Raw genomic sequence first — 20,969 nt, forward strand, 5'->3', positions numbered from 1 at the left:
GAGGAGGTTTTGGATTAGAGTGAACCAATCAACCAAGTCCTCACACGGGTTTGGATTATTTATCTTCCTCCCTTGATTTCCTCCATCTGTGTTGTGAGTCACAGCAGTGGTATGTAGGATTGTTATGGTTCTATCCTTGACTATCCCTCATTCTCTTCTTATGGGGATGTTATTGCCTTTGGATGGTCCTGGCCTGTACCACGGTTGAGGGAGTTGATTCCATGTGATGGACATCCTTGCAACATCAGATGTCAGTTTACTTGGCTGATAGATTAGAGCTGGTCCTTGTGTCATACCCAGGAATCGGTGTGGGTCTTAATCCCTGGTTCTTGGGTTTGAGGTGAAAGCGGTATAATCCTCATCCTAGCCTCATGTGGATGTCAGTACACCATGAGGAGGTTTTGGATGTAGTTGCTTTACTGAGTACAGTCTGCCATGTCCTAGTCTCTCTACAACCAAGGGCACATTCTTGTTACCCACTTTTCTCTTGTGGGATTGAGTTACAATATCTTTCTTTGGTTAGGATCACTTTCCTACCACATTCTCTCCCACTTGGATGTACTCCTCTCATTTTCTGCCCTTATATCTTACACATTCCACATATGGACAAAGAGCATACCTGGCTCAGAAGTGGTGCGGTTCGCCCTCTTCTGATCTTTGAATCTGTATATCTCATTATCAGGGGTATCCTTTGGATGCTTTCAGGGAGGTACTTCTGCTGTTCCCTCGCACCTGTCCTTCTCAATGTGGGATTCTAGCTAATCTTGAGAGACGAGGTAAGTACAGTATCAGAAGTTATAGTTTCCCTACACTGAAAATATATTTCTGATAGGTACTTACCTCCTTACACATTTCCCACCCTTCCTCCCCACTTTTCTCAGGCACTGAAATTTTCTGCCAAACTTCGAAGTGATAGTTCGGTAGAGGAGTGTAGAGGGAATCAGATGCGTCACGTGAGCATGTCATGCTCTTATTGGTGAGAAGGTGACGCATGATGATTTTCATGAGAGACATGTTGGAATCTTGTAATTCAAACAGGGGGAGGAGCAGAAGGTTTGTGGCATGCATAAATAAAAAGTTTGCATACAGAGGACTGAAGAAGTATAGCTAATTCTGTGAGAGAAGGTAAGTACCTATTGGAAATACATTTTCAGTATAAGAAAATTAGTACAGAAATGAAAGACCTTCTCTAAGCCCATTTTATTTCTACAAGCTAAGGAATATTCAATAAGTGATAACCATGTGCATTTACTGTGTCAAAAAATTTATCATAAACATCAAAGTTTTCTCATAAAAAAGTGAAAAAGAAATTTGTAGCCAATTAGTTTCTTAAAAACTTTATCATTTATGATGTAGTTTTGTACAGAAATGCTTCCTGGTCTATAAAAATATTCGTAGGATAGTTGAATATTTTTTAATAATGAGGTAGATTTAAAGAAAAAATAAAGAAATCCATGAAGTACTTTTTTTTCTGAACAACTATTTTTACTATATTTGAAATTTAGTAATTGTCTGCATTTTACAACAAATTTTGGTTGCATTAACATATTATTTCAAAATATCAAATTAATAATTATACATAAAAATTTCAGTTCATGCTTTCAAAACTCTCCTGAAAAAAAAATGTCTTAGATTTAACTTTTGTAATTAAATTAACAGACACGAAATATCAACTAAAGAAAAATAATAATAAAAATACTCCAGCTACCAGAAAAACTTTAACGTGTTTTTGTTAATTGTTCAGAACAAAATATGCATGAGTACAAACTATGTTTAGAAATGTGTTAATATTTGTAATAACGAGAGACTAAATATTATTTTATGTGTTTAGAAAAATACTGAAAACCAACTGGAAAAACAAATGCTATATATGTATATATATTAAACTGTGGACATATTACAAATAGTCCTCACAACCTTACATCATAAGCATATTGGAAATTTAAACTACTTTAAAACTTCCAATAACAAAGCAAATAAACAATGTGACTGTGAAAATACTTGTGCAAATAGATTCTAGTTCATAACCAGAGACACAAAAAACTTAAATAAAACTAATTGCCAGATATTTGCAATTTTCTTACAGGAATACTTTCAAAATTTAAAAGAAAAAAATTGTGTCAGTCCTTTCATTCCTCACCTAAGAAAAACCGGGAACTTCATATTTGAATAAGTTGTTAAATTTTATAATTCTATTTATATACCAAATTGTATGCAAAAAAATTGACTTGGTTTTAATGATCTAGGACAGTATAGCAGTGTCTCCTATCCCACAAATGGAAGCAAGGAAAGTTGATGAAGATAATGCTGAGTTAATCCAGATCAAGGCAAGTAGGAATGAGGTAATTTTCACTTTTATTTCATAGACTAAAATATATTCAATAGCGGAAACTCATCTGTATGATGTTTCAGAGTATACTTTTGATTATTCATTGTTTAATTGTTTAGTATAACATTTTGCCTATTGAACAAATTTATGTTATGTAGTTTCAAAGTTTTTTGCTTATTTATGTAGTATTATAAGTTTTCATTTCATACATTTGATTGGCATAATATATCACTATGAATGCATATTTTTGCATATAGCTGGAAAGAAGAATCACGGCATTTATTAGCAGAAAACGGAAAGAGGTTGACGAATGGAATTTACGGGAGTTTTGTAATCATGCTCTTGAAGAAGAATATAACCAATCATGGGGTAATGAATTTTTATTTTAGTTCTAAACCCTAAAAGCAAGTTGAGCAGAGTGTTAGTGGGGACTTAATTTAGCATGTTACACTATTTTAAGTTAGGTCATATGGTTGAAATACTTTCATAGTGTCAATGTTTCTATTTTGTTCCAGAAATAGAACTTCCCATATAAACAATCAAATTATTTATGAAAAGTTGCCTGCAAAGATCATTCTCCAACTTTTTTTGGGCTTTGTTACACATAAAGTTTTTTGTATATGAAGGAACTACATAAGAGCTATTTGCAAAAAATTATCTACATATTATAAACTTCAAGAAAAGATTATTAATATTGTATATGATGCAGTTTTCAATAATGCATTCTGATTGTTATATAACAAGACAAATACTGGACTCTTTCAGTCGTTGGCCACTAGTTTCTTCAAATAAAAATTTTTACGTTGAATTCTGTTCCTGTTCCATTTTTATTTTAAAACCTTCTTAGAGTTTGCTTACACTTAGACTGTTTTTAAAAATTAAAGCTAATACTAGATACATAAAATTTTTTGTGTTAGGTTGATTGGTGTCCTAACTGGGAAAATAGAAGAGACTTTCATTTTGTAATAAAACTTCTTTTTCTTCTCACATGATGGATGATATAAGTAGTCTCTTTGATTTACATTAGTAACTTCAGTGTTCTTCTTTTCCTTTTATTATTTTCAATTAAAACACTGGACATGAGCCAGAAACTGCTGCAGTAATTCTAACAGAAGAATTACTTATGTCAGATCTTCTTTACAGTTTGTCATGCCATTGGCTAGTACCAAAATCAGTGTAGAAAGTGTCTACTCATATTAATAGTTATATAACATGCAAGAAGAAGACCATTTTTTCTAAAAGTGAAGTATGGTCAATAAATAACCCTTTATGATACATATGCAACTTTTCCTGAAGAAAATAGATACACAGTATTATGTACTCTGTCATTAAAGTATTAAACGTGTGACAAAAATTACATTGTATAAGAAGGCTTTATTGTCATTCCAAGTCTTAATAGAAGAAATATTTACTTTTGGCCCAATTAAAAGTTTATTACAGAATTAAAAAAAAAACAGACAGGTGTACATTTCACAAAAATCTTCATTTATCCAAAACCATAGATTCACTAGTAAAGGCATCACCAGGTACTGGCAAAACCATGATCATGAATAAATGAAGTTTTTGTGAAACGTACAATTGTCTTTGTTTTTTATTCAATTATGTAATTATGGAGTTTCACCAAGTACCGACAGTTTCAAGTATCAATTATATAAAAGTTTATTATTTGAAATTATCTTCAGCCTTTGTGATGCTTTGTACAATTGTGATATGCATATATTACAGCTTTAGTTCTTATATAACACAGAATGTGAATAAGACTTTATTTAGATATAATGAGATAAAATTCCAGTACAGAGAGTGGTATTTAGATGTTCTGAGTGAACAGGATGTGCCCAACCTTGAATTGTACTTATTGTATTGTTAAGCTTGTTGTGCACACCATAAAATTAGTCCAAGAACACGTTTATCATCTCTTGTGACATTTGCATTGATAAATGTATTGAGCTGACCTTAAGTAACTTGGTTGTGTGGGTGGATAGGAATGCTGAAAAATTCTAAACTCTTGTTTTTGTATAAATGGAACTGATCTGATGATGTGTATGACCAAGTGCACAGACTATATCAGTTGTACTTGTTTCTTTTCAGCAAATAAAATGTGATATAAAATTTGAATTAATTTTGTAAGTAAATGTAATATTTTTGTATAAAGATTTGAGTCAATCCTTCATATGTAGTACAAAATATCTGGGTTTAATTTTTTTGTGTGGAAAAAAACAACTAAAAATACTATAAAACTTGTATTAATGTACTGAGTACTTCAAGAGAAAAAAATGTAAGCCCAAAAACATGGAGATAAATGTGTCAAATTATCTATAGTAGAAATTGTGTATTTCAAAAATATTGTACTTGGACCTAACATTTTTTCCTGTGCAGATAAACATGATTTTTGGACATTTCTGCAGCCTATCAAACAGGAGGATATTGTATCTTTGAAAGAAGTTATTGTTTCCTATTAGTTCTTAAGAAAACTGATTATTTACTTGAATTCACTAACTCGGGTCAAAATAAGAAAGCCTTATTCCAAAATCCAGGAAATAAGGCAATTCAAATACGTATATGAAATGAATAATTCCAATTGAAGAGGGAGAATATTATGGAATAAATTAATTTCAGTAATGTAATATTACCATATTATCAGTTTGTTTTGGGAAATCGAAGAAAGATTTATGTGATTGAATACCTGCAGATATTGTAACATAACGAGTGCAGCTGTGCATATTTACGTTTGTATGATAATTGATTTCTAGGCACTTTTATATATGGTTGATAAATAATAGTGATTTCTCACTTTTATTGCTTGTTATTTCAATCATTTCTCTAGAATTTGCAAGTTAGAATCTACATTGAGAATGATTACTAGAAATACTAGATAAGTATGATTTCAAAATATTTTGGTAAGAATAACCCATGCTATATAATTTATCAAATGTGTCTTTTGATACTTTGCAGAAGATGGAGAAAGAACTACATGTGCTAGAGTTGATGCACCATTGATACCAAGGTCTGTGGGTAAAAATCGTGTTAAAGGTAAATAATTTCTTTTTAATGTGTTTCTTGTGATGGTCAATTACGAATTTTTAACGAGAGTTTTGTATTATTCTTTGATTTTTAAAGTTAATATATATTTTTTTAAATCCATTTATTGTTATGTCTGTATGTTGGCTTTGTAATATCATGACTTTGTGTTCTTTTTCACATAAGATGTGATTTAAGTCTACACTTCTCTATAATAATGCAAAAATACAATCAATATATTGTAAGTTATCAGTTACATACCTATCAAAAGAAATATACAAAAAATATTTGTTTGTCTTTTTTTTTTTGGAAGGATCTTATAAAGAGGAGAATTTTGATTAATTAATTTCTTATATATGTTTTATAAATGGTAAGTTATTTCAGGATAAATTATAACTTGTGATTTTGATTGTCAATATACATTTTGAACTAAAAAAGTTTGTTTTAGTTTCTAGGGTAGATAATAAGTGGGGACCCCAGACCCAACTACATCATCAAGTTATTGATAATAAAAGACAAGAGAGTTCTGAACATATAGTGTACCAAGACTCTGATATGCCTGAGAGTGTGGAAGAAAGGCTAAGAAATTTAGAATCCCATTTGAAGCTCAAAGCTGGTGGGTAAAGTAGATTGTTATTAAAACAAGATCCATTTTTTTTTTATAAATGTCATAAAACTTGAACTTTTCTGAGTAAAACGAAAATAGAAATTCATTCATTCAAAACAACAAACCTGAACTAAGTGATATTACATTAACTCAAAAGTTATATCTCTAATTTTATTCTACAAAACAAAGATTTGTGTTTAAAGAGAGCAGCCAATAAAGAATTTAGGCATATATTGAATACTTGACACTGTTTTCTAACTTGTATTGCATTATTCAGTGTTTGACCATACCAGTAAGAATATCAGTTATAATTTTGTTTATCCAGTATATTACTTATCCCTGTGTTTAACCAGTAGGTAAGGAGAAAATGTAAGATTAAAAAACATTATACAAGGCATTCATTCCATTCTCAAAAGAAATGCACATATCCAAAACTTGTCCCCCAATCGTAGGTATTTGGACTTACAATGCTTAAACACAGGGTTTCATTCCATGCAGTGCACAGAGTGCCGATAGCCTATTGTGTAATTTTGTGCTAAAACAAACAGACATTCCAAACTGCTGAATTCTACCATACAATAAAGACATTTTTCTTAACAGTGATCACTGTATAGCTTCCTGCACAATAATTTTTCTGTATTTTTACTGTGAGTTACTGGTTTATAGCATTAAGTGCACTTCTGTATTTTTACTGTAAGTTACTGGTTTATAGCATTAAGTGCACTTAGTGACTTACAGTTTTCTGTAAACTGTAATAGACAATGGCTCACCTACACAAAAAACCACGTTTCTTGAAAGTGATTACTAAGTTCAAATTTACAGTGCTAAATGGATGATCACAATTATAAAATAGTTTTTTAAATAATAAAACTTACAAGCTACAGATATAAATTAACTAAGAAAATAAACATGAGCTTTGACATCTCAAAAGTGCACTTAATGCTATAAACCAGTAACTTACAGTAAAAATACAGGTTTGAGATTTTTTTGACAGTAAGTATTTTTTTTTAAAACTTTTGAAAAATCTGATTTTTAATAGGTGAGACTGTGTTTATCAATCCTCAAATTACCAAAATTTTTTACACTGTTCATTACCTGTGGTATCAACATGGATCCCATGCATTTATACATGAGAAGTTACACTATTTATAGTTTCTAACTACTTTTATTTTTGAAAATCGTTGCTTAGCTTAGTAATATTCGACATTGTAAAGCTTTAACATTTGATTTAAAAATCAGAAAATGTCTTCAGCCATAACAAATATCTTGGAACACTCTACACACCAAATGTTGGCACTTTTAACATCTCTACCAGCAGTTTGTGTCTATTTTTCGTGAGTTGAACTCGTAATGACCACACTTTCTTGTAATGGCAGTCTCTGATTTTGCAGGTGTTGTTAAAATCTGTTGGACTTTGTCACCATCTTTTTTGTTTTGATGTATTTTTCTTTTTCCTCTCTCTCCTACAGAAAAAGGTCTCTTATGTGACTTTCCTTTATTCTTATTGGAGTCAAGATGAATTTGCCAAAAAAAAGAAAGCATCAAGGCAGCCTACATCTAATATGATGTAGAAAATAACAACTGGCTATGTGTTTGCCTCCTTCTAACTGAGTAGATCTTTAACGTTTGACCAACAGTGTTCACTCCATATGTCAATTTATGGCTGGCCATACATAATACTTGGCAGCATAATTACTGTTCCATTCTTCAGACAATTTGAAATTTGTGTAGCAAAGCAATGAAAGTAAATTTATTTGAATTCTGCACATCCTTTTATGGAGACCACTTCAAATGGCATTTCAGCTCTGTTAGTGTATTTTACCAAGTGTTGTTAGCAACTATAGCTAAAGGCCCAGTAATTTCTTTGCCAACTTCAAACTTGTAAAGACATTATCACAAATTATATTGGATCGTGTCCAATATGACACCCTCTCATTAGTTTTGTTCTCTTTATTATCCTTTTATTCCTATTTACATTTGCATTTTATAAACAAAGGATATGTATGACTGTCATGGCAAGCCCATATTTTGATGCCATATTTTCAAGGTTTGGTTGAAACATAATGTTTGAGAGGGCATCTTTCATGAAATTTTACTAGTTGTTCATCAATTGTCATATTTTTTAATGGTCTATAACTAAGTTAACAGTATTTGCACACACTCGTACAAGTATAAAAAGAAAAAACCATGAGTGTGCTAGCTTTGTAATACTATCGACCACTGCGATATTCTAACATGGTATTATTATTATTGTTTTGGTTTTCTTTAAGTAACATTTTTAGAATTATGTTGGGTTTTATATGATAGACATCTTCTTAACATTACCATTTGTGCAATATTCAAAAAACACTTTTTGTCTAAAAGATATTTTGCCACCAATTTTTTCAAATAATTTGGACACTCCCCACTTGACGAATGACTCACTAATATTGAGTAAGTACGACCACACAGTCACTATTATGTTTATCTATAAAATAAACTTTCAGTAATCCTAAATTGATCTTCTGTAACTCAAATAAATTTAAAATAATGAAAATATGTTTTACTATTGTAAATATGGGTAATAATGTTTTTGTTTATAATTAAAAGATATCACAATTGGAAGTCATTAAGTAGCCAGTTAACCAATTTATTGAAGTACATTGCTTGAATAGGATAAACATAAAAATAATCTTCAATAAAGATTTAAGCCATCGGAATATTTTGCAGTTGCCATCACACTTACTAAACAGTAAACTTAACTAAACTTATTTGATTTGATGATGATTTTATTTGGTGAACATAGTAAGAATACAAAAAACATGTACATTGCAACTCAATAAAACTACAGTATATCTACTAAAAAGTAAAAACATTATACTTCAACAAAGATCCAAACATCAACAAAATACCTGTATTAAGCCTTAAACAATTTCCATGTCATGTAACTTCTTTGTTTCATGCTATATGTATATTCCTGTGTCTACGTAAACTTATTGTACTTAATGATGACAAAACATTCTCCAAACATTGTACATTTGTTACTGTGTTAAACTTTTAATATATTTTCTTTGTTACTCATTTAACCTGTCCCTAAACTGTACAAGCTTACCTTATCCCAAGTTATCTGGTGTCATCTCATTGAAGAAAATTTCTGTAGCTTTCAAACAGCTTTTCAAATAATACCACAATTCACAAATAAAAAGAACTGAAAGGAACATTTACAGAAATTTAAAAAATATCATAAACTTGTATATTTCTCTATTTTATGATAGTTTAATTTATGCTCTATCCAATCATATTTGAACTTTCTTTATAAGTTTTTACAAAGCTGTGTTTCATTAGTAAATGATCAAACAGTTTGACATAGCACCAAAACAAGGTTTCAACCAAGCCACGTATAAAAATTAAGGGAAATGCTTGAATATCAAGAAATGGGTAATATATTCTAAAGGGGTGATAGATTCTTAGCAAAAATCATTATTCTTTTGGATGGGCTGAAATAAATTAACATGTGTGCTGTTTTGTTAACAGGCAAAACTATGCATATTTGCAGAAATGAAAACATGAACTTTTTATTTTTCTTCATGAATTACACTAAATTCATGTCAGAAAATTGCTGAAACATAATTAGAATTAACATATACAATTTACTTTAAAATTTGTCTGAAAAAGTGTTATCAAGTAGTAATAAGATATGAAAAGCCAGAGGTCATCCAATCTTCAGACTTCAGGCAGAATAAGATATGGTAAATTTATTTTGTAAACCAAAAATTTGTACGTGAAAATGTGTCATACATGTAACACAACTGAACTGTTTAGTATTTAGAAACAAAAGATAGCTTTATTCACTTAACTGTCACCTATTGCAACAATATTGTCTAAAGTTATTGTCTAGACTTATAATATTTATGGAGTTTTTAAATTCTAAGTCCTTTGTAGCTTTGGGCCTGGCATGGCCAGGTGGTTAGGGTGTTCGACTCGCAAGCTGAGGGTCGTGGGTTCGAATCCCCGTCACACCAAACATGCTTGCTCTTTCAGTCATGGGGGCATTATAATTTGACGGTCAATCCCACTATTTGTTGGTAAAAGAGTAGCCCAAGAGTTGGCTGTGGGTGATGATGACTAGCTGCCTTCCCTCTAGTCTTACACTGCTAAATTAGGGATGGCTGGTGCAGATAGCCCTCATGTAGCTTTGCACGAAATTCAAAAGAAACAAACAATCCTTTGTAGCTCAACATTTAGTAGCCTCAATTAATTTAGGTATTTGAATAATAATGGAGCATTTCCCCAAATTCATTATTCAGTATTGTACAGTGTACCAACTTTTTTGTGATGGGATTAAAGATTTCTCTAGGTTAGTAAATCACGTATTAAAAATAACTTAAAAAATCCATAAATATTACATACACATGACCATTATAAGAGAACTTACTGTATTTCTTTATTTTTCTGACCCAAGCTGTGCTGATGAGTTTTGAATAGGTGTACCTGCAGCTCATAGCAGAGGGTATGGCAAATCAAAGAATATTATAGGCCTCTACATCACAGATTATATTTTCAATTTTACCTTTAATGAATATAAAATTAATATCATTATTTTACAGACTTGTTATTTCAATCAATTCAGTATTGTTTTCATGTTTATAAGCATGTTTATGATAGGGCATTAATAGTTTAGAGTTTAAAAATTAGCCAAGTGTCAAACATTTTATATTTTGCTTAATTTATTAAGGAATTAAAGTTTGCAATATTAAGAAAGTAATGGCTACACAGAGATTCTTCCATTGTTTTCTTTCTACTTTTGTCTCATGGCAAATGGAGAGATTCATGTTTCGACATACCCTTCCATTTATAAAAATATGTTATTTTGCCACTCAGTTTTGAAAAAATTCCCTTTATTTCTATAATTATTAATATTACTAATAAGTTATATGTTTAACAAATATATATTACTACCAAACAGAATATTAGATTTTGACAGGCAACAAGGTACTTGAAATTATGAATATATTATATCTATCTATCTATAAAATAAGTAAATCATTATTTATTTTATACTTGAACACATTTTTCAAGAGAAAGAGAGGAGAAGTAATTATTACAAACTAGTAAGGCATGGTTGTTAGTTCTTTTTAAGATCACTTTGAAATAATTATTAAAGAGGGAGTCTTATAAATGTAGAAATATAGGGTGGTTACTTCTACTACAAGGTTATTGTTATGTCTTAATATTAATGGTGACTCCCTTCCCACAACTGGCTGCAGACAGTGAAAGGCAATAGGAGTTGAGGTGCTGTGGGTTCAAGCACTCAACTCCTAACCATTAACTGTTTCTCCATAACTGCTGACATGTTTTATGTGTGCATTTGGATCTTGTGTGATAGCTAGAATATCCCCACTGCACTTAAAAGCTATGACCACAGACATTGTACACTATAAGTTAATGAATGACAAGGATTGGTAATGGAAAAAAGAATTAATGGTCTTTTTAGTCTTGTTGCGAATGCTTTTTATTTGTGTGTGTGTGTATATGTATATATATAATTAACTAAACAAAAAAATGCCAAAAACAATTGTTGGGTTTTCTAAATATAGCAATTAGTGTCAGAAATTATAGTTTAATCACTTAGTTAGAACTGTTCTTTTGACAACATCAGCAGTGTAGAGATATATAAATTGATTTGAAACTTACCAGGCTACAGCAATGTGGTCTTTGCGAGTTGAAATAAGCAAAGTCCTGTTTACGTACGTTTGGATATGAAGAGCAACAGAGAAGTACAATGTTTACTGTGCTCTACAGAGCATAGTTACAGGGAAAATGTGGAAGCAATGTTAAAACATATCAAAATGAAGCATTCTGCTGGATCTAGTGTGGAGGACAGAGGACTCGGACAAATAATTATGCAATAATATGCTAATACATAATTAATACATAAATACAGTTTACATAATATTTATCAGAAATGTTTGGCTTATTGGTTTCTAATATTTCACCAGTTTTTAAACATATTAAAATATGCACTAGCATATTATATCTGTAATAATGTGATTGATGTTTACCTGTCTGACCAAAACTGGCCATTATTGTATCCCAGATGCAATTCTTTTTTGTGTCACTTCACTATTTTTGTATATTTATATATAATTTACTGAAATATGTGGGATTTTATACATATATAAAAATCTGTTTGTACAAGAAAATAATAACATTTTATCCATGTTTCTGTTTAAAATTGATATAATTAAGTGTTGTATCTATAACTATGCAATTGCTCAAATGCTTTGTAATCGATGAACGAAAATGAATAATCATAACGTATTTATTAGGCAAATGAGTACTTAGCCAAAGTAAAAACCTTGTACATTTTGATATTTTTCAAGTAGCCTAAATCTAAAATCAAATGAATAAGAATAAAATTAGAAATTATATGCAGATAATATAGTGTTTAACTTCAATATACTAGCTGAATTAATGTTTCATTTTTACAATGGTATGATACCAAAATAAGTCAAAGTAACATGAATTTACTCGGTAAATGATTAGCTACACTCCAACAATTTCAAAGTTTATATCTATTTCTAAATATGTGATTGATATGAAAATAAAAATGGTTAACAACAAACATTTCAAGTTTTTAATTAAGATTAATTAGTTGTAATTATTTATAATCATATTTAAAAAGAAAATCTGGAACACTGGCAAACAGGATGCTTGTTTTCAAACTATTTTTATAAAGTTGTTACAGTCATACCACTTGTGTATTCACTTATTTTCTCATGGGAATTGTAACTTTTATATGATGAAAAATTGATTCTATAGCAAGTCTATGATATAAGAGCTACAAATGTCCTAAACAATACTAACTTTGATGAAACCAAATCTGTAAAGCCTAGACACATTGATAGTGTGCCTGGAAAAAAAAAGGCAAGGCATGAAAATCTAATTGACATTCGTATTGTTATACTAACTTAGATAAAATAAATTATTGGCTGAGGCATTAAATGGATTGCAGTTGATTGCAGCTGTGTTGATTTCAGGACACCTCAAAACATTTTATGGTAATTAATAACAATCCTTCTAAAATACTGACATCTAATGTTTCTTTTTCATGCACTATGATAGTGTAAGGGTAAATGGCTGCTTTTATAAGTTTCTGAAAGAAAAGAAAATGGAGGAGGGGGGGCTTGAGCCCCCCGACATCTGTGCCTAGTCGTACAACATTAAATGAATAGTTGTTAATTTCTAAAACAAAATGGGTGAGGCAGGTTTGGCTTCCTTGAACACCTTTTTTAGATCCACATCCACTTATGCAACATTAAGAAATACAGTTATGTAATTATAAATTAGAAACATAAAACAGTGTAAAAGAAACAGTGAATCTGCACTTTATTGAATACTTAAGTAGCCAGAGATCTGATGATGGATGCTGCCAGCTAGTTGTCAAAGATCACTTTAGTCAACAGTTCAAAATTAGTGGCAGATAGCCTTAGTAGCTTTAAAAGAACAAAGCAGGGTGAGCAAGTTTAGTGCCAATGGGAATTGAACCAGAGATATTCAAATCATAACATAATGATAATATTTTGCTTACTTGAAGAGTTTAAATAATTTAAAACAGTAATAATCAGAGTAAATAGTTTTGATTAGTTGATTATTTTCATGAAAGTTGATTTAATTATAATTTTGATTAATCGATTGTTGAAATAATTGAAAAGAGTAATAACCGTAAACATTAATTTTGATTAGTTAATTATTTTTGTGACATTAATCAAGTAGTTTACAAGACTAATAGTGTAATCAATGCTCATAGATAATTGAAGAAGAGCCTTCCCATTCATTGAAGATGCTTTTTATATTCTTTTATTTTTCGTTGTTTCTTCATTTTTGGTAGTAGTCACTTGAAGACATCTTGAAATTTGATGAAATCTATCATGTGTCATTACATGTGGAAAAATAGTTTCCAGTTGTTCTGATTCCAAAGATATTTAGTTGTGTTGTTGTTGAATTTAAACACCAGCTAGCACCAGTACACTGAAGAAACGTTGCAATCATTAGAATCTAGATGATTCCATCTTTATATCAATATACATTGTTCTTCCTTCTTTGTTCATTTCAGTATTTCCTTTGTAATGCTCTTCTTTAAGAAGAGATTGAATGCAGCTGATGCTGTGTCAGTATTTCCTCATACATATCTAGTTGGACCTGATCTGTCTTTGCAAACATTTGCTGATAACGATCTCCCAGTTGGCTGATACCTTGATGTAAACCACTCCACATTATTTTTTGGCAAATTCACTTTCAGCTCTTCATCAGTGTAAACATAACTTTTTAGCTATCAGTATTCAACTAAGTTTATAGTAAATTAGTATTTTTATCAACAGATAAGTGATCTTCAGTTTTAACTATTTCATGTCTTTCTAGTCATCACTAGATTCTGTCATTTTCATAATTGTCAATGTTATTTTTATACATACTGTTGGCTCTGGAATTAACTTTGTATATTCCTATAAAAGATGACACAGCATGTTGCATGACATTAAGTAATTTTTGTCTCTTATGAAACATTGAGTTAAATCACTTTTTCATTGTAAATACATAGATGTTCAGTGTTATTGTGGTAGTTGAAATTTTATATGTACTTTTTGTTTGAATCCTTTTATTTGATTAGTATGTTATTAGGGATCCTGTAACCAAGAAAGTCATTGGATCAAAAGCAATTTAATGTATGAATAATTTAAAGCAATGTGTTTAAAAAGAAAACTGGAACCTTAGTCAATTCTACAATTAAATACTTTTGAAAAATCTAATCTTTGTATAGGTAAACATTAAAAATTTTGAGAAATTTGGTTTTTCTGTAGGTCAGCCAGTGTCACAGGATGTTTACCGAAGACTGAAGGTATTAGAAGATAAAATTTTGTTCTTAGAAGGTCTGTCTCCAAGTTACATGAGTGTGGTAAGAGGAATATTTATTCTAATCCTTTACTAAACTTTTCATTGTCAACTTTTTAATATTCTCTGACAAACAGAGTACACTTGAAGTACACTTTAATTGTAAGTATTTTTAACATAAATTGTACTTATTTTTACTAAAGTATTAAATTTTTAACCTTATATTTTGCTGCTTTTTTATTTGTCTTACAAATTATGAATTTAATTATATGAACAATGTAATGTTTTGTAATTGTCTATTGGACAACACTGATAACATATTCACATTAATGTACCTTTATAAATTCCACAGCTTGTATAATACTGTTTCATTCTCTCCCAAAATACTTTCTAAATATTAATCTAATGTGATAACTGTTACAGTACAGTGGACAGAAGTTGTGTTAATTATCAGCATATATTAAATTGTTTCTTTTAACTTATGGAATCTGTGCTAAGGTTAATTTAAATTTGTTTTATTTTTTCACTGCTTGCTAGGTTCCATCAGTACACAGTGAGGGAAACTCCAAAAATAAAACTGAAGTGGAAAGAAAGTATGAAGTAGGTAAAATTACACTGTAATTAATTTGTTTTCAAGCAGTAGTAAAACAAATGTTATATTCATATATATACAAGTTTTGTGTTCATGTGAAATACATTCATAACAGACGACATTTGACTCTTGCTAGAATTACTTTACATTTATTTTATTTGGCAGATGTTACATGTGTTTGATGTAACTGATGTCATTGATAATTGTAAATACCTGAGTACAGTCTGAGAGGAAACGTCATTGTAAGTTGTGTTTCTGGCAGTACATGAAGCATGCATTTTTGAAAACTTTTGTTTAATTTATAGGATATGTTTTTATTAAAGTTTGTTATTTAATATTTATTGTTTTTAACCACAAATCTGATCATTTACACTTTATGGTGTAGGAATGATTTGGATTGCAATATGGTTTGCAGCAATTTCAGAATTACCAAACTATAACTAATTTTCTTTGTATTATGGTTTAATTCTTTTTATTATTATTTCTTTTATCTCTTGTTTAACAATTCTTTAAGAGCCAATGTACTTACTACAAGTTGCGTATTCTATGTTTAAGAAAAATAAATGTAATATCTTCAAAGGTAAAAAGAATATAATAAAGTGAAATTTCTGTCAAAATATAATCTAAATAGTTAAGTTTAATTTACAAGATAAAAACAAAAATATCATCTACTTCTTTGACAGACAATATTTTCAACATATAACAACCAGACTAAAGAAATTATGAGTTAGAAAGGTCCACTGATTGTCTATGGAAAAATGTAGCACGTATGTGATATGGCTGCTTCAAAAACTGTAACTGTAGTATTTTGAACTTTTAATTCTACCATATGATCTGTGTTAACAATTTTTATGCTTAGAATATATGTATATATATATATTTAATTTTAAAATATTGTACAGTTTTCTCAAGCTAAGCTATACACATAAAAATTTTCATGTGTTATTTTTACTGTTTTAAAAAATAAAGGTGTTTATAAAACATAAAAAACATAATAATATTCCTAACACCTACTGATGTCTTAAAAAAAAAGGAGTATGTTTTGTATATATATTTAGTGGTTATGAAGATGTCACATTGAAAGTGTGTATGCTTTACAAAAATTTAGTAATTTTGTCACTTTACTACACATGTAAATATATTGCAGTGATTATGATATTGTTATTTTGGTCGGTGATTGCGGAATATTTGGAGTTATCGTATTAATCTAGCAGAGTTCTAAAGACTCGATATTCAAGTATTGTTTTCCAAACCACTATCCCTCTTTTTTTTTTCTTATTCTTCAACTCCTGAGGGCAAAATGACACCATTTTGATTTTGGGTTGATTTCAGTAAGCTCCTAACGAATCATTGGTGTTTGTGTATTTCTTGAATTTTTCCTGAGTGTGATATGACACTCATAGATTCCTAGAAGGAAACTCATAATAGTTTTCAAGGAAACAGCATTAATTATTCCTTGTAACTTTATTAAAAGTATAGTTTTATTGATTTTGACCAGTTCTCGTTTCTCAACCTCAATTGTCATTGTGTGAGGAAATTATCTCAGAAGCTTTAGGCTACTGACCTAAACACATCATGAAAGCTTCCTTTCTGATCTTTTCAACTGTAAAAGTCAAAGAGACTCATTTCAGCAGAGATTTGCATGGAAGTAATAACAAAATGATTTAAGCTTAGCTTGGTGATATGTTACTAGGAGAAATGGTGCTTGCAAACAACTTCCACTACAAGTACAGTCCTTTCTTTTTTTTTCTTTTTTTTTAAAGCTCACAAAAAGCATGCTTTATCATTTTGTACTTCACATAAATTATGGTGTTGAAAGGAAATATTTTTGTAGAAAAAGATGAGGTATGTTTAGTTAAATCATTTTGCACTTGACCATATCAGGTTTTGTTTTTCCATCTTGGCCTAAGTAACTGCTTGAATGGGCAAAGAAAATCACCAAAAATAAAAGTACAAATATTGAAATTAATACAAAACTGGTTTAAAATTTATAACATATATTAGATGAAACCATCTGATTCACAATTTTTTTAAAAATGTCAGCTTGTTTATAATTTTGGTATGGTAAAAAAGTTACTTATAATGTATACAAGTGATTATAAATACAGTGAAACAGTGTGTGCTGTTTTTTGAGTCAAAACAAAGCTAAAATTTACAGCTTTATAAAAATAAAAACTATAGGAAAGTATAAAAATCAGTAATTAAAATCTACAACAAAGGTAAGCATTTTTTAATTGTTTCTTAAAAAATTTACCATAATGAAATCGTTGCAAAATTTCAAAGCTGTGAATTCATAAAAAATACCTTATATGAAAATAAGATATTTGCAGAAGTTAAATGATCTGTATGAAGTAATTATACAGCTTCAACCCTATTTTATGCAGAAAAACAAATCATATAACAGGTGTGTTGAATTGATGCACAGGGTCTCATAGAGTTAATGTACTTTTAAAATAGTTTTGGAAAATTAATATTGTATCCTGTTAAAATGACATAACAAAGATGCAAGTCTTTAATTTTTAGTTAAAAGTTCACATATCTGTGAAACTTTTAATTTAAAAAATCTCCACTTTTCATAATTTTAGGTGAGTAAATTAAAAAAATATTGTCTTTATTTGTAATAGTAAAGCTTTATTTGTTATATTTGATTTCTAAAGGTTTGTTTCTGTAAACTTATAATGTTAAAACCTGGGTTTCAATTCCTCATAGTGCACAGATAAGGCCATTGTGTAACTTTGTGTTAATCAAAATGTTCCCATAAACCTATGAATTGTCCAGTGTGGTGAACACATTTTAAGTATAATTTGGACATTTTTTTGGTACAGAAAATAGTAAATTCTTTTTTCCCCAAATAAAATTATATTGATCTAAGTTTCTGTTTAAATATATCAATTTATATATAAATGAAGTGACAAGAGGTTTCAGTTATTAATTTGTATTTTTGTACTGCTAGAAACATTTATAAAATGTTAAACATAAAAATGCAACATCACATATATAACGTAATTATCAGTTTTAATGAAAATATAAACACTCGTATTTTGGACAGGAAATACTTATAAGAAAATGGAAAAAAAGCTATGATAGGGATAAATTGTGAAATTCTAAGAGATAATTTTTGCTCTTTTAAAAAATTGAGACCACTAAGTTTTCTCTCTCAGATATAAAAATAACAAATATTTGCTCCTTCAGAGATGTATGAATGATATTTTGGGCCAAGATTTAAAATAAATGTATGAATAAATCAGTAAAGAAAAATACACACACACATGTATTGCTACATTAATTAATAATTTATTGATTTCTACAATTCTTACGTCCTTTTCACATTTTAATACTCCAAAGATAGTGTGTCAAAACTGGTTGGCAGTATCATTTACACCATTGATTAATCCATCATGGATTAGCAGTTTACTACTGTTCAATGAAAGAATATGATAGTTTAATGATGGTTTATGTGAAACTGTTATGTTTATTGTAGGTGAAGAAAGAATGTGAGAATCACTCTTTATCTTTATTGTTGTATAGTTTTAATCTGAAGCTCCGATAGTGTTATAATATTGCCTTTCCTGTTAGTTTTGAAGATTAAAATGAGTTTAATAACTCTAAGTTTAAACTTTTTGTAGCATTATAATACTATGAAAATGTGATACCAGGTTGTTATTTTTTCCAACAAATGACATCATTAAGTACATTTAGTTCATTTTATAAGTAAATTTAATATAGTGCTTTCATATGGTTATGTTGTTGCTTATGTAGAACTGGAAGATGTCAGATATAGAAAAAAGGATATTCATTTTACAAGAAACTCTGAGAAGGAAGACTGAGAAGTAATATACGTCTTAAGGTAAAATGTACATTCCTGAAAAAGATATTAAAAATTTACTTCTCAGATATGATAATTTAAAATGATAAGTAAGAGCTGTGAACTGAGTGTGAAAAGAAACATCTTGAAGGAGAGCCTAAGAAATGTATGATGATAAGTTACTGAGAAGTATACATTCTGAATATGGACTGAGAAGTATACATTCTGAATATGGACTGAGAAGTTTACATTTTGAATACTTTCAGAGTAGTACTTACACTCTAATAATAGACTGAAAAAATTATGAACACAGGCTGAGAAGAAAGCTGAGAAATACCTGTTCTGGGCAGTGACTGAAATATGTAGATCCTGAAGTTGTTATGCTGAGGAATATGCATGCTCAAAACAGACTGTAAAGTGTACATTGTGATACAGAAAGTATGAGAATCTTACATCATTGTGAATTTAGCTAGAGAAGTGTTTTTTATGTGTTTGTTGTATTTCCCAAAATCTCATTAGGTACCTCTGAACATTTTTGAGTTTTATTGTTTTATTAAACTGAGTATTGTTCTGTTAGCTTTATTTGATGAAATTGCTACAAAAAAAAAGTTTTGTCAAATGACCTAATAAAGGCTAATTGACCTAAATGTTGACCAATTTTTCCTTCAGTGATTTTAATAATTTTTTGATTTTCATATTTACTTTGTAGATGAGTTGCTATTTGTGTTGCTTGTTAGTCTTACTTATTGTGTGATATAAAATGTGAAACCCAATGTGCTGGTAAAAACACATCTAGTTTTGATTTTTTTGTGTTGAAGGCTTCAGCTGGTGTATTGAATAAAAATCTTTTTATGTCAATTTTCATAGTATGAGTAACAAAATACACCTTCATTGTAATTTGGTGTTTTTGTTAACATGTCCTTAACATACAATATAGGGGATTATACATAATTATAATTGAATATAGCATTACTAAGTATATTTAAGTTCTAAGAATATTAATTTTTTCATAATAGTTGTTTAACCACAAAGCACATCCTGCACAAAAGCTTATTAAAAGTGAATGAAGTCTTCTAAGTTCTTTCAGATTAACTTAAATTTTTCTATATTGTCTTATGGCTTTGATTTCTATGCAAGTAGATTTGATTTAGGTACATCAATATAGCCATATGCATATGAAGCTGATACCTTTTGCTTAAAATTTATAGGAAGCAAAAACCTTCCAGGAGTACATGTTAGTCTACTATCTTGAGTTGTTAAGAAAAATTATCTTCTTGACTAAAAAGCAGAAGAAATCTAGCTAAAAAAGCTCTTCTAAACAAAGGTGAACATGACGTAAAGAAGCTTTTCAACAGTTATTGTAATTATGTTTATTTTCTCTCATATATTAGCCAATATGTATTTAGTTTTTATGATTATTAACCCATTGATTGCGGCTGCTCTAAACACGTGTGGAAATTTTGCAAGCCGTACACTACATACTCCACACTTGCATTCAACTGCCAGAGGTGGACTGTATCCTATACGATGAATTAGCAGTAAATGGGTTACAGAACATGATAACAAAAACTTTCAACTCTCCTCTATGCACATTATATTATAAAAAACATTTGTACAGTACACCCCAGTTAGTAATGGTCTCATTACCAATGAATTTGCAAGTTAACGATATGGTGCAATGTTGAGTAGGGTCTATAAATTTTAAAAGGTGCCAGAATGCAGCCAGATCCAGCTAGTTGAAGTCAAATCT

The 20,969-nt window shown here is 29.7% G+C and overlaps 1 protein-coding gene across 7 annotated transcripts in view; it reads left to right on the plus strand.

The window, feature by feature from the left end:
- The window catches only part of LOC106461857 (MAP3K12-binding inhibitory protein 1-like), a 34,480-nt gene extending 14,403 nt beyond the window's left edge, over nucleotides 1-20,077 (plus strand). For 5 of the 7 annotated variants that reach the window (XM_013921718.2, XM_022388933.1, XM_022388936.1 and 2 more), the window contains 7 exons: nucleotides 2,247-2,342; nucleotides 2,587-2,698; nucleotides 5,282-5,359; nucleotides 5,796-5,963; nucleotides 14,792-14,886; nucleotides 15,360-15,422; nucleotides 19,174-20,077. In XM_013921718.2, the coding sequence (XP_013777172.1) occupies nucleotides 2,247-2,342; nucleotides 2,587-2,698; nucleotides 5,282-5,359; nucleotides 5,796-5,963; nucleotides 14,792-14,886; nucleotides 15,360-15,422; nucleotides 19,174-19,248 (687 nt within the window). In that variant the 3' untranslated portion in view covers nucleotides 19,249-20,077. The remainder of the gene's footprint in view (nucleotides 1-2,246; nucleotides 2,343-2,586; nucleotides 2,699-5,281; nucleotides 5,360-5,795; nucleotides 5,964-14,791; nucleotides 14,887-15,359; nucleotides 15,423-19,173) is intronic. The other 2 variants (XM_022388931.1, XM_022388932.1) reach the window with 2 other exon arrangements.
- The last annotated feature ends 892 nt before the right edge of the window (nucleotides 20,078-20,969 follow it).

This window comes from Limulus polyphemus, unplaced genomic scaffold, assembly GCF_000517525.1.
Source record: "Limulus polyphemus unplaced genomic scaffold, Limulus_polyphemus-2.1.2 Scaffold1046, whole genome shotgun sequence".
NCBI lineage: Eukaryota > Metazoa > Arthropoda > Merostomata > Xiphosura > Limulidae > Limulus > Limulus polyphemus.